Source organism: Microcebus murinus, chromosome 12 (genome assembly GCF_040939455.1).
Source record: "Microcebus murinus isolate Inina chromosome 12, M.murinus_Inina_mat1.0, whole genome shotgun sequence".
Classification (NCBI taxonomy): Eukaryota; Metazoa; Chordata; class Mammalia; order Primates; family Cheirogaleidae; genus Microcebus; species Microcebus murinus.
Genome location: NC_134115.1, coordinates 20,723,687 through 20,737,434, shown reverse-complemented (window position 1 = coordinate 20,737,434; position 13,748 = coordinate 20,723,687). Strand labels below are relative to the sequence as shown.

Below are 13,748 nucleotides of genomic sequence, written 5' to 3'. Positions count from 1 at the left end.
GTGTTCTGATCTTGGAAGATCAGAGTTGTCACAAAGATGTTCTGCTAAGTTCTGTTCAATTTTCTCCATAGCAGAGCCTTCCAGATCATTATTTTGATGTTATTTCCATACACAGTTCTATATAGATAGTATACTATAGATAGTATACTAATAAGTGTTATTACCTGGTGTTACTTGGTGTTGTGTTTACATCAAAATATAACTTAATTCATTGATATCTCTTTAGGGGGTTTCCATTGATCAAAACTCGTGATATACATAATCAGTTGCAGGTATGTAGTTATCATATGTATATGTAGGGGGTTGCAGTGGGAAAGAGGTGAAGATCATTCTCAGTGCTTTTAAAATTGAACAGAGCCTTATAGAAAACATTTTCTTCCCTGAAGTAAATCCATTTAAAAATTTCCAGGTTGCTCTCCCATTACTATGGTACAATTTTGTGGGTATGTCAGACGCTGGGGGCCTTGTGGTTTCATCTGTAGAGAGGGAAGCCATTTCTTCCATGAATCAGCTGTTGCCCAGTAACACAGAGCTATCATAGTCAAGAATGTTCTTAAAAATTTTCAAGAAATGTTTTTTGGGGGAGATACACACACACACATATACACACATAAATATATATATGTATATATACCAGATTCTAAAGCCAAAACAAAGCAACCAATCCGAAAGCCTTTGCTTTTTCAGAGCTTTTCTTCTTCCTTTACCAGGATCACACACATTTCCTGTCATACTGCCTCACAGTGTTGGAGCAAGCTAATTCTGTCAGAGTATTAGGTTCTCCTTCCCCATTGTCCTGGGAGACTCTTTGGTTTCTCTGTGAAAGATAGCAGTACTCATATTAGAGAGGAGCACCCTGTGTGTCCATACTGCCCCTTGCATGCCCTGCTGCTTGTGGTAGAAATTATACCTTAGTGACTGACTGTCTTCTGTACAATTATGTAATTCCAGCACTCTTCTTTTAGATCAGTAGACTTTTTATAGGATTGTGACCAGATCAATTTTTAAACGTTTGGAAACATCATATTGAACAACATTCCATTGGCAGTGAAACTTGACATGAGAATTGTATTGTTATTATACTAGTTTTGGCTTCAGGGTAAAGAAAAGATGAGGTTTTTGATGTGTAAGTTTTAGTTGTATGTGTACATATGTATATGATTTATTAAAAAACCATTCTAGTTTTTATTGTTTACAGTTTAGCTATATGGACTTTTTAATTATTGTTCTGATTCTTATTTTCCTCCTAAAAATTATACTTTCTTCCAGGCTCTTTGTATCTGAGGGTGGAGAATAAATTTCCCATCTGCAGTGTAAAGTTGATCTGAGAAAAAATGTTTACCCTCACCTCTCACTTGATTTATGTGAAAGAAATTTAATAAAATAACATGAACAATTATAAATATTAATCATAATCATGTGTGACAGAATTCTATAAATGTAGCGAGAATAAATGTCTTTTTACTTTGTTATTGATTATTTTAGGCTAAGGAGTACTGAAAGACATTGATAGACAATGAATTAATACTTCAGAAAGATCACTTCAATTAGATTTCTTTAATATTTGGTATTTTGTATATATTATTACTTATACAATCTTGTCCTCATTAAGCAACCAGGTTTTCCTGTGACTGTGACAGTAGAGAGTCCTTCATCCTCAGAAATCGAAGAGGTTGATGATTCTTCAGAAAGTGTTCATGAAGTGCCTGAGAAAACCAGTTTAAAACAAGAAGCATTACAGGTACAAAGCTGTCACTTTAAAAATATGAAAAATATTATTTCAAACTGTATTTAGTATCTGACAGTGGCTTGATTACAAATCAGTGCTGGACAGCTTGCATGGGGATTCTGTTTTCCTCTCCTTTCTATCTTATATACCTTTGAATGTTTCCTTGTCTTAGAACAAGGTGACAGGAGGACATTTGAACCCTAAGAAATAAAAATCAAAACATGTCAACAGTAGTATATTTCATTTTTTTAGAATCATAAAATATTAGGTTTAAGGAAAGCCTTAATTATCTTAAGATACACTCAAAGAAATTGAGTAGTAAATAAATGTAGTCATCTGATTCAGGGTTCTTATATTACAGATCAGGAAATTGATGGTTCTAGCTGAACTCTCTTTTTTAAAAATTATATTTACATATACATATTCATATATATATACAGATATAGACATATATATGAGAATCTTTTTTTTAGAGACAAGGTCATGCTGTTGCCCAGGCTGGTCTGGAACTCCTGGGCTCAACAATCCTCCCACCTCAGCCTCTCACATAGATGTAATAACTTCAAGTGCTCATTATCACACCTGCTTTTTTTTTTTTTTTTGAGACAGAGTCTCGCTTTGTTGCCCAGGCTAGAGTGAGTGCCGTGGCGTCAGCCTAGCTCACAGCAACCTCAAACTCCTGGGCTCGAGCGATCCTTCTGTCTCAGCCTCCCGAGTAGCTGGGACTACAGGCATGCGCCACCATGCCCGGCTAATTTTTTATATATATATCAGTTGGCCAATTAGTTTCTTTCTATTTATAGTAGAAACGGGGTCTCGCTCTTGCTCAGGCTGGTTTTGAACTCCTGACCTTGAGCAATCCGCCCGCCTCGGCCTCCCAGAGAGCTAGGATTACAGGCGTGAGCCACCGCGCCCGGCCCACACCTGCTTAAATTCCTTTTTATAAGAGGAAGATATAACTTTGTTTTTAATCAAAAGAGAGTTGAAAAAAAGTTTTAATATCGATATTCTCCTTTCATAAAAGAAAGAATTTTAAGGAGCTTCATTATATTGCTTAATGAACCTGACATCTAAAGTCATTCCGTACTTCTGTGAATACACAGAAAAGAAAAATCAAAAATACTGTATTTTATTTTATTTCAACTTTAATGCATAGACGATAAATTGTAGTAAGGGAAATACCATTTTGGGAGGCCTTGTTTTTTTTGTATGTACTACAAAATTCACATTTAATTTTTAAAAATACATCTTTCTTTTAGTATGAAACTTACAAATATAGCAATAGTTATCCCCTTTTTTTTAAGTGAGAGGGCTTGTAAAGAACATAAATTTATTTCTCATAGTTCTGGAGACAGGAGAATCTAAGATCAAGGCTCTAGCAGAATTGGAGTCTGATGAGGGCCTGCTTTCTGGTTCATAGATGGCACCTTCTTGCTGTGTGATTACATGGTCTAAGGGCAGTTATCTTATTTTTATATGACTGTGGGTATCACTATCTGATTTTCAAAAAAGAAAGCCAGATTTTCATTTTTTAATTAAAATTAATGATATTTATGTAGTGAAATTTTAAGATAAGTACTTACAATATTATAAAATGTTAGGGAGGAATCTGTAGACCATGTAGAATTACCCCTTTCATCTTCTAAATGAGCAGTTACAGTTTATAGCACCTAAGTGGTTTATTACTAAGTTGCAGAGTAAAGACAAAATGCTAAATCATCTGCATTCATTGTCTTTTAAATGTGTTGTATTCACTTCTTTCACCAGGGGACTAGGAGATTATATTTCTAAAAGTGATGATAGCCATTGGGGAAGACCAAGAAGGTTAGGAACTGTAACTAAGAAATTTCTGATTCAAGATACACTGAGAACATTCTCAGCTCTTCTCCATTTTGAGAACCCCATAAAAGGATGGTTTCAAAATATTTTAAATATATAAACCCATAGCAATCAAGAAAACAGAAGAAATTTCTACATATTTTGAAATACAGAAGACAAATGTAAGAATATGAAATGGAATCAGTAGAACAGGGTGGCCTATAGCTTAGAGTGAATCTAATCCTCCCTGCAGGAACAGCTCTATGTTCAAATGTGCCTGTAGGAGAGAGGATGGGAATTAGAAATGCGACTGAAGTAGAGGGAGCTTATCGGCAGTTTTTATAAGGAAGAGTTGACTCCTGCCACTCCCCCCTTATCCCCTGGAATGAGATAATTTGACTTTGAAAAGCAGTAAACTATCGGGAAAATTAGGGTAGCTACTGTGGATTTTGTCCCTTAGAAGAGGGTAGTTGAGAATATCCTGCCATAACTGGCTGCCCACTTCTTCATGCGTAAGAGAATCCAGTCATCGGCTTCCACTGAGCTTCTGCTGTCTTATTCTTTTTTTTTTTGAGACAGTCTCGCTTGTTGCCCAGGCTAGAGTGAGTGCCGTGGCGTCAGCCTAGCTCACAGCAACCTCAAACTCCTGGGCTCAAGCGATCCTCCTGCCTCAGCCTCCCGAGTAGCTGGGACTATAAGCATGCACCACCATGCCCGGCTAATTTTATATATATATACATTAGTTGGCCAATTATAGTAGAGACGGGGTCTTGCTCTTGCTCAGGCTGGTTTCGAACTCCTGACCTCGAGCAATCCGCCCGCCTCAGCCTCCCAGAGTGCTAGGATTACAGGCGTGAGCCACCGCGCCCGGCTGTCTTATTCTTAAATAGAAAATAACCATGGTTTACTTGATAGTTGAGTAAAACCCACAATATGACAAGGAAAAAAAAGATTAAAAATAGATCCTGGTAGAATCACAGATAATTAAGAGAACAAAAGTACTTTAAGAAAAAACTCTACTTAGCATCCTTAGAGAACTTTAAAAAGATACAGTGTCTGTAAAATAAGAATAGGATATTGTTTAAAAAGGAATTACCAGAAAGCAAAAATGATCTCTTGGAAATTAAAGTATGATTGTTGAAATAAATTCAGTAGAAATTAAGGAAATTACTCCGTAGATAGAAAGAAATGGAAAATATGACAGATGATACGGTATAGAGGCTACATCTAGGAGGTCTAGCATGTTACTAGCAGAAATCTCAGGACAGAAAAAAAAAATGGATGGAAAAAAATTATCAAAAAAAAAAAATTTCCCTTAGCTGAATGTAAACATCAGACCTCAAATTGAAAAGGGCTATCCAGGTATTAAGAAAGATGAATGAAAATAGATGCATATAAATAGATACTCTTCATTGTGAAATTTCAAGATAATGAGAAAAGAGGTAAGTTCCAGAGAGAAAAATACTGGCTACCTAAAAAAGAATAAAAATCAGACTTTATCATACTTCTCATCAACTACCATGGATCCTGGAAGGTTTTAGAAAGATACCTCCAAAGTTTTAAAGGCAAATAAATTTCAACCTAGGGTTTCACATTTAGTCAGTCAGTCATAAGTGGGGGCTGAATAGTATACTTTGTACGTAAACAAATTTGAAAGTTTACCACCTATGCTACAACTTTTCTTGTTATTTGAAAACATAATCCTACAAAATGGGGGAATAAACCAAGAAGGAAGATGATAGATATTCAGGGATCAGTGGATTCAATGCAGAGAGCAACCCATCTAGATTTGAGAGGCTTGCATTGATTGTGTGATTGAGAGCTTTAAAAAACCTGGAGGGATATTACTGGGTATTAGATACTGTTAGAAGGGAGGGGAGAAGAGAGAGGAGTGAGAAAGAGGGAAAGGGAGGGAATCAAACTCCAGAGGGGAAGAAAGTTCTGTGGGTACAAACATAAAGCAAATTAAACTATGGCAGATTTTTGAGCTGCCACTGGTGTACAAAAGGGAGGAATCCACTTGAATTTTCCCCCCTTTTCAGTGGCACAGTAGTAGATAACTACCTATCTAATTCATTGAACAAAGCAGAATACTTTTTTTTTTTTTTTTTTTTTTTTGAGACAGAGTCTCACTTTGTTGCCCAGGCTAGAATGAGTGCTGTGGCATCAGCCTAGGTCACAGCAACCTCCATCTCCTGGGCTCAAGCAATCCTGCTGCCTCAGCCTCCCAAGTAGCTGGGACTACAGGCATGTGCCACCATGCCTGGCTAATTTTTTGTATATATATTTTTAATTGGTTAATTAATTTTTTTTCTATTTTTAGTAGAGACCAGGTCTCGCTCAGGCTGGTTTTGAACTCCTGACCTCCAGCAGTCCGCCTGCCTCGGCCTCCCAGAGTGCTAGGATTACAGGCGTGAGCCACCGCACCCGGTCCAGAATACTTTTTAGTAGGATAAAGAGGTGTTAGGCCGGGCGCGGTGGCTCACGCCTGTAATCCTAGCTCTCTGGGAGGCCGAGGCGGGCGGATTGCTCGAGGTCAGGAGTTCGAAACCAGCCTGAGCAAGAGCGAGACCCCGTCTCTACTATAAATAGAAAGAAATTAATTGGCCAAATAATATATATAGAAAAAATTAGCCAGGCATGGTGGCCCATGCCTGTAGTCCCAGCCACTTGGGAGGCTGAGGCAGAAGGATTGCTTGAGCCCAGGAGTTTGAGGTTGCTGTGAGTTAGGCTGACGCCACGGCACTCACTCTAGCCTAGGCAACAAAGCGAGACTCTGTCTCAAAAAAAAAAAAAAAAAAAAAAAGAGGTGTTAGGTGAACATCAGGACAAAGGGTGCAAACTGGAATAATCGGGGCAATTTGAGATATGTGTTCACCCTACTCAAGCACTGTGACCCTGAAACTGTAAAAGATGGTGTAATCTGTATGTACACAGAGACACAGTATAACTTAGCAGTAGGCAATACGAACCTGATTATAACAATGGAAATACTATCTTGATTTTTAGCTTTTATTATCAATTTACATATAATAATAATAACTAACTTATGTTGGACTTAGTATGTGTTAAGCACTGTCCTGTTTTGCATATATTAATGCATTTAATCCTCAGAATAACCTTATGTGGTGGGTGTTAATATCATTCTCATTTTTCAGAAAAGGAAGTTAAGACATGGAAGAAATTTGCCCAAACTGTACCTAATGTAAGGTTGGAACAGGGATTTGAGCTCAGGCTTTCTGCCTGTTCTCTTGAACTCAGTATTATCTATCAAAAAACAGACAGCTTAACTCTGCACATTGAATATAATATAATATTAAATTTGACAATGTAAAAGCTAAGTTTGGAAAGTGGACAAGTAGCTGAAAAGAGAAGCAAAACAAAAGCATGTATGTTGTCATTTTATAAAGCAGGGTGCTGAGAAAGGTACAGTTCATAAACAATTTAGATCTTTAAAGTATTGTATATCATTAGAAGTTAAAGGAATCATGACCAATGGAAAAACTAATGGTAATACAACTGTATTGAGAGGAGTGGTCATAAGAAAGTATGTGAATGAACTTTTAGTATTTAGTATTTAGTAAAGCAGTAAGTTAATAATGTCTAAAATTCAGTCATGTAGTAGTCAAATGACTATGTTATTTAGAAACAGAGAAGAATTAAAAATAAAAATGGCTAACTTAAACCTCACCAAAAAAGAAATCCAAGTTGCCAATAAATATGGGAGAGTTTTCAATTGTATAGGTAATCAGAGAAAAATTAAAACCAACATGGGATGCCACTATACTCCTATCAGATTGGCAAAAATAAAGTCTAATAGTAATAGATATATAGACCTGGAGCATAATAGAAATCTCTCACCCACTATACTGGAGTGTGAGTCAGCATAACTACCTTAGAAAGCATTGAGTATTATATCAATTGAAGGTATATAGCAATAAAAACCTGGTGGCCCAACAAGTGCCCCAGGGTACATGCATTAGAAAAACTGGTACAGAAGGCTCCATGTGCACTATTTGTAACACCCCAACCTGAAGATAACCCATATATCCGTTAAAAATTAAATTGTGGAAAAAAAAATTAAATTGTGGGTGTTTTTATAGTGGAAAACTATAAAGCAATAAAATAGAATGAATTAGAGCTATAGGCAACAACAGATGAATTTTGAGAACAGTGGTGAATGAAAGAAATAAGATACAGAAGACTGCATGCAGTATGATTCCTTTTACATAAAGTTAGAAGTAGGCAAAACTAAACTATATTGTTAGAGTTATGTACATATAAAAGAATGATCGGGAAAATGAGGATGGTGTCTCACTCTGGGAGGAGGAGAAGAGCTTGTCGTGGGGAGAAGATATAGGGGATTTCAGGGATGATAGCTTGTATTGTACTTGCAGATTTGGGTGGTGGCTACATGAGTATTCTCTGACAAATGTGTTCTATGAACTTTTCAATATGTATATCATATTTTACACGTAAACACCTGATTACAGAAATGGTTGCCTCTAGGGAGTTGGTTGTATAAGGAGGAGACTATTAACCTTCATTATAAGCTCTTCTCTACTAATTGCATTTATATGTTCATTCATTTTGCATTAATTGAACATATTCTATATACCAAGCACTCTTCTCAGTTTTATGTGTGTTAATTCATTTATTCCTCACAAGATCGCTGTGATATGTGAATTTATCTTCATTTTGCAGCTGAGGAAATTGAGGCCTAGAGTCATTGAACTTGCCCAAGGTTTTACAGCTAATGAGTAGATAAAATACACTCCCTTCCTTCAATATCTGTGCTTTAAGTGGGAAAGTAGCCGACAGTTATAGTAGAGGTGATATATCCAAATGATAGACCTCTCCATTGCTGATAGTAGTAGAAATCTTAGAAATCTTTTAGAAAGTCATTTGGACATAGGTATCACAGAACATTAAACATTATTTTTTTATTAATTTCTTATGAGAAAATTATTCTAAATACAGAGGAAAAAACCCTTCATATATAAAAGTTGTTATTTATTTTTGAGACAGTGTCTCACTCTGTTGCCTAGGCTAAAGTGCCGTGGCTCACAGCAACCTCAAACTCCTGGGCTCAAGCCGTCCTACTGCCTAAGCCTCCCAAGTAGCTTGACTGCAGGCATGTGCCACCATGCCTGGCTAATTTTTTGTATATATATTTTTAGTTGTCCAGCTAATTTCTTTCTATTTTTTTTAGTAGAGATGGGGTCTTGCTCTTGCTCAGACTGGTCTGGAACAATCCTGAGCTCAAACGATCTGCCTGCCTCGGCCTTCCAGAGTGCTAGGATTATAGGCATGAGCCACCGCCTCCAGCCAAAAGTGGTTATTTTATCTGGTTACTTAACTTTATAATATGGAAAAGTTGGAAACCAAATGTTTAGCCTTAAAGGAATGATTAAGTGAACCAATAAACTGGTTTAGTGGCATATTTTGTAACCCACTGAAAAAGTGAAAGTTATTAATCTTCTGATCATTTGAAAAATGATTGATGCAATGTTAAATGGAAAAAAGTTGAACATAAAATTTGATACACAGTCATGCCTCAGTATACATGGGGGATTGGTTTCAGGATTCTCATGTATACCAAAATCCACTCATACTCAAGTCCCACAGTTGGCCCTGTGGAACCCACTTATATGAAAAGTCAGCCCTCCATAGATGCAGGTTTTGCATTCTGTGAATATTATATTTTTGATCTGCGTTTGGTTGAAAAAATTCACATATAAATGGGCCCTTGCAGTTCAAGCTTGTGTAGTTCAAGGGCCAATTGTGCAGGATAAAATTTGATATATAGGGAATCAATATATGTAGCAATATATACAGCTATGTTCCAGAAAAAATCAATTTGCCAGTGTTTAGAAGGGAGGAGGGGGAACAGATGTCAGGAAGGAAAATTACTCTAGAATGTTATCATTAGTTTTATTTAAGTAGTGGAATATTGAGTCATTTTCCTTTCTACTTGTTTGGTTCCTTATTTCCTTTAAGGAATAATTCATGCTTCTTAAAGGAGTAATGGGGGAGGGGATACTTTTGTATAAAAATGTAACATGCTCCAACTCTCTCCACTAGAGGGAGAAACTATTTCACGTAATCATACTTTGATGTGCTCTTTAGAAGCAGTCAAGAATGACATTTTAGCCGGGCGCGGTGGCTCACGCCTGTAATCCTAGCTCTCTGGGAGGCGGAGGCGGGCGGATTGCTCAAGGTCAGGAGTTCAAAACCAGCCTGAGCAAGAGCGAGACCCCGTCTCTACTATAAATAGAAAGAAATTAATTGGCCAACTGATATATATATATAAAAAAAAAAAATTAGCCGGGCATGGTGGCACATGCCTGTAGTCCCAGCTACTTGGGAGGCTGAGGCAGAAGGATTGCTCGAGCCCAGGAGTTTGAGGTTGCTGTGAGCTAGGCTGACGCCACGGCACTCACTCTAGCCTGGACAACAAAGCGAGACTCTGTCTCAAAAAAAAAAAAAAAAAAAAAAAAAGAATGACATTTTAGTTTACTTTCTCCAATTGTGATGAGTTTTTTTTGTTTGTTTGCATATTTGTTTAGAATTTCTCAGATATCAGTTTCAAATAGTAAAACCATATAAATAATAAATAAAGGAATTTTGCAATTTCATTTTCCTTTTCCCCTGGCTTTAACTAACAATGAAACGTTAAGGAATTCGAAGTTACTAGTGCATTTACTAATTTTTCAAACAGTATAAAAATGCATGCCCATTGAGGAACTTTTTGAAAGTGAAAAACATATTGAGGGAAGTAAAAACCTGCTCTGCATGTATACATAACTGGATGGTTTTTTTGTGTATTTGTTTGTTTTTTACCTGGATGTTTTATAACCTGTCCTTTTATCTCAAAAAGGTATAAAAATATTTTGTCATGTCATTGAATACTTTTCCACATCAGAGAATCTTATTAGGCTATGGAATATCTCTCAAGAAAAATATACAGAAAAAATTTGAATATACAACTCCTGAGACACCATTTTTTAGTGGCTTCATAGAGCATTCCATTATATGGATATGCTATTTTTATTTAAAGCAATCACAATTTGGAGGCTTTTAGCTTACTTCTAGGGTTTAGTTATAAACAATCCTATGACATTATGTTGATAAATAAATTTTTGCCCACATCTTTGATGATTTCTCTAGGCTAAATTCCCAGACATAAAATTTGTGATGTTTACTAAAGATTACTCCAGAAAGTAGTACCAATTGCATCTCCTGATGTCTGTATATTATAGAGTTTCTCCCCTCAATACACCAGGGTTAAACTAAACTTTGAGTTGAAACTCTTTGAGTGTTGAAAAGCCTTTAAAATACATGAATATATCTTGCTGTTTTAGTAATTGTAGGTGTTCTATTTACTGCTACATAAGAAACTACCTCCAAACCGTAGCTTAAAACAGTAACAGTGATTTATTGATTTATTTTGTTCATGAACCTGGAGGTTGAGTAGTGTATTAATCATCTAGACTATAAACTTAGTGGGTTAAAACAATACCCATTCTTAGCTCACAGTTCTGTAGGTCAGAAATCTGGGCAGGACATAACTGGCTGCTCAAAGTCTCATAAAGCTAAAATCAAAGTGTCGGCAAGGCTGCATTATTGTCTGGAGGCTCTGGGAAAGAATCTACTCCCAAGCTTATTCAGGTTGGCATAATTCAGTTCCTACAGTTGTAGGGTTGAGGTCCCCATTTTCTTGCTGGCTGTCAGTTGGGGGACTCTCTCAGCTCCTAGAGGCTCCCTTCTTGCATTTTTTGCCACAACATTGTGCTTTACTTCTTCAAAGCCAGCAACGCAGAATCTCCCTCATGTCTAATTCCTTTTTACTTAAAATCTTTTTTGGAAGAGCACTGTCCCTTTTAATTATTATAGCTGTTTGATTAGGCCATTTCTTCCCCGGATAATCTCTCTATCTTAAGGTCATTTGATTTAGGGGCCTTAGTTATATCTTCACAATTCCTTCACAGTAGCACCTAGATTAGTGTTTGATTGATTAATAGGAGGGGCGTGCCCCAGCAGAAGGGAATCTCGGGTGTCATTTTAGGCTTCTGCTTACCACAGGGAGTGTACCTTGCTTTGAAGGACCTTAGAGTCTTAGTTCTTGAAAATCATATGAGAGTTTACCTCTGTCCTCTATTCTATTTTTTTTTTTTCCTGTGAACTAGCCATCATGATCCTTGACTCCAAGACATCCCCCTTGACTATTTTGAGGGAAAACATTCAGAGATAAAAGACTTTTGCTCAAACCCAGAATGTAAAAACTAGCCAGTTGGCTGTGGAACTGCTGCTCTCTCTCTGGAGCAGAGGGAGGAAGGGGACAGGAATGTTACTATTGTTGGCATCCTGTCCTTGCCTCAGCCCTGGCCCTAGGCCTGGACAAAGGACAGAGACCATGCTTTAATTCTTCTGTAACCGCCACTGTGCCTAAGCACAGTTTTGGTCATATGTATGATCAAAAGTATTTATTGAATAAATAAATTCTCCATTAAGTGATTCTCAGCTTTAAGAACCAGAAAGGACATGGAGCCAAGTTCACAGTCCTGCTTCATTGTTTGCTTAGCGTATGAGTCTGGTCTCCAGGGTCCTAGGTGCTTTTTGGGGGGCATTGTGGAGACCAGCAGGGCTAATGGGCACCACTAATCTGCTGGGACAGTGCCTTCAGCAGTTGATCTAACACAGGTCTCAAATTGTGGATGAAAGCAAGGCCTATGTTCCTGGTTCCTTCATTTTGATGGCTAGTGCTTGAGCATTGGGTAGGAGCTGGGAGCAGGGCAAAAGCATCTGCTGGTCCCAGGAGAGTTTGAGAAGAAGTTGCTCGGGGTGGTTCTGGCTCCCCAAGCAAATTAGTCGGAGTGGGTGATGGCCCAGTATTAGTCCATTCCTGGTTTTACTAAAACTGGAAGATTGCTTATGGCTAGTTGCCTGGATTTTACAGTAAAGAATTTCAAAACAGTTTTACTTCCCTTTCAAAAAAAGGGAAAAAAGGAACATTTTCATTCTCCTTCCCTTGCTTAGCCATCCTAATTTGATAGGTGTGTTGTCCCAAACCTTCATCCTGGTTGGAAATAGAATTCATTTTTAAAGATCTTTGAAAAACAGGCCATTTGTGAATTAAGTAAATTGTTGAGCCCTGGCCACGGTCAAGGCAGTGTCTGCCAGTGCCAGATCAAGTGATAAACCAGACAGACACAGACCCTGACATTCCATTGTGGGTTAGCATTCTTAACCTCCTAAGGAAGGGTTAGAACTGTAATTGCTCTTGGGACCTCAGAGTCTTAGAGCCTTTCCTAGAATGAGAAAGGAAACTTTGGAGCTCCAGTTGTCCAGTGAGAGGATGCCAGATGCCCCAGCCTCTTTTGTGTTTTTCCTTCATAGCTTCTGTGTGCTTAGGTAGCCCCTGGAACCACTCATCATTATCCTCCTTCACCGCAAGGTGCCCAGGGAGCCTGGGGACTTTGGAAAAGGCATGGCTGGCCCTACATAATGTCTCTATCCTGCTCCTTGATCATGATGAGTGTTTGGGGAAAGCTGGTGACAATTCTTTCTGGCTCCTGTTTCCTCCCTCAATGTTTCTGATCCTCTGTCCTCTCTCCTTCCCAGGTCTGTGATATTTCTCCTGGTTCCATTGTTCATACTGCTATTACTGAAGACCACTCCACTCTGCCCATTCTATTTTACTGACCTAGGTGAATGGGAAGATTACCACCTCTATGACTGGGAATGGCACCCAGCTTCCTGAGTTCAAAGGCTGGCTCTGCTACTTAACTAATGATATGATTTTGGTGTGCTACTCTACTTCTCTCTGCCTTAGTTTCCTCATCTGTAAAATAATACAGAGTTAATAATCATATTTTCCTTGTAGAGTTTTGATGATTAAATTAGTTAATACCTACAAATGCCTTGTGACGTAATAAAGTGCTTTAAAAAGTGTTTGCTTTTTTAAAACTGCATTTTAACTTGCAATTACATAATTCAGGTGTGTTAAGTATGTTACTAGGGCTTCTTATGATAAGGGACACACAAATAAGAATAGAATTTTATTTTCATGGCCTTAATTTTTTATTTCTGGCTCAATAATTACATGTATATGCCTTTTAAGGTGAGCTGTCATAAACCTATTTTGGAAAGAGTGGGATATAAAATAAATCTATAATGTGCTAGTTTGGTATGTTTTTAA

At 37.6% G+C, this 13,748-nt stretch overlaps 1 protein-coding gene across 5 annotated transcripts in view; it reads left to right on the top strand.

Moving 5' to 3' along the window:
* Positions 1-13,748, top strand: part of CEP78 (centrosomal protein 78) — a 45,001-nt gene that overhangs the window by 16,459 nt on the left and 14,794 nt on the right. For all 5 annotated transcript variants that reach the window (XM_076008608.1, XM_076008607.1, XM_076008605.1 and 2 more), the window contains 2 exons: positions 227-272; positions 1,613-1,741. In XM_076008608.1, coding sequence (XP_075864723.1) covers positions 227-272; positions 1,613-1,741 — 175 coding nt within the window. The remainder of the gene's footprint in view (positions 1-226; positions 273-1,612; positions 1,742-13,748) is intronic.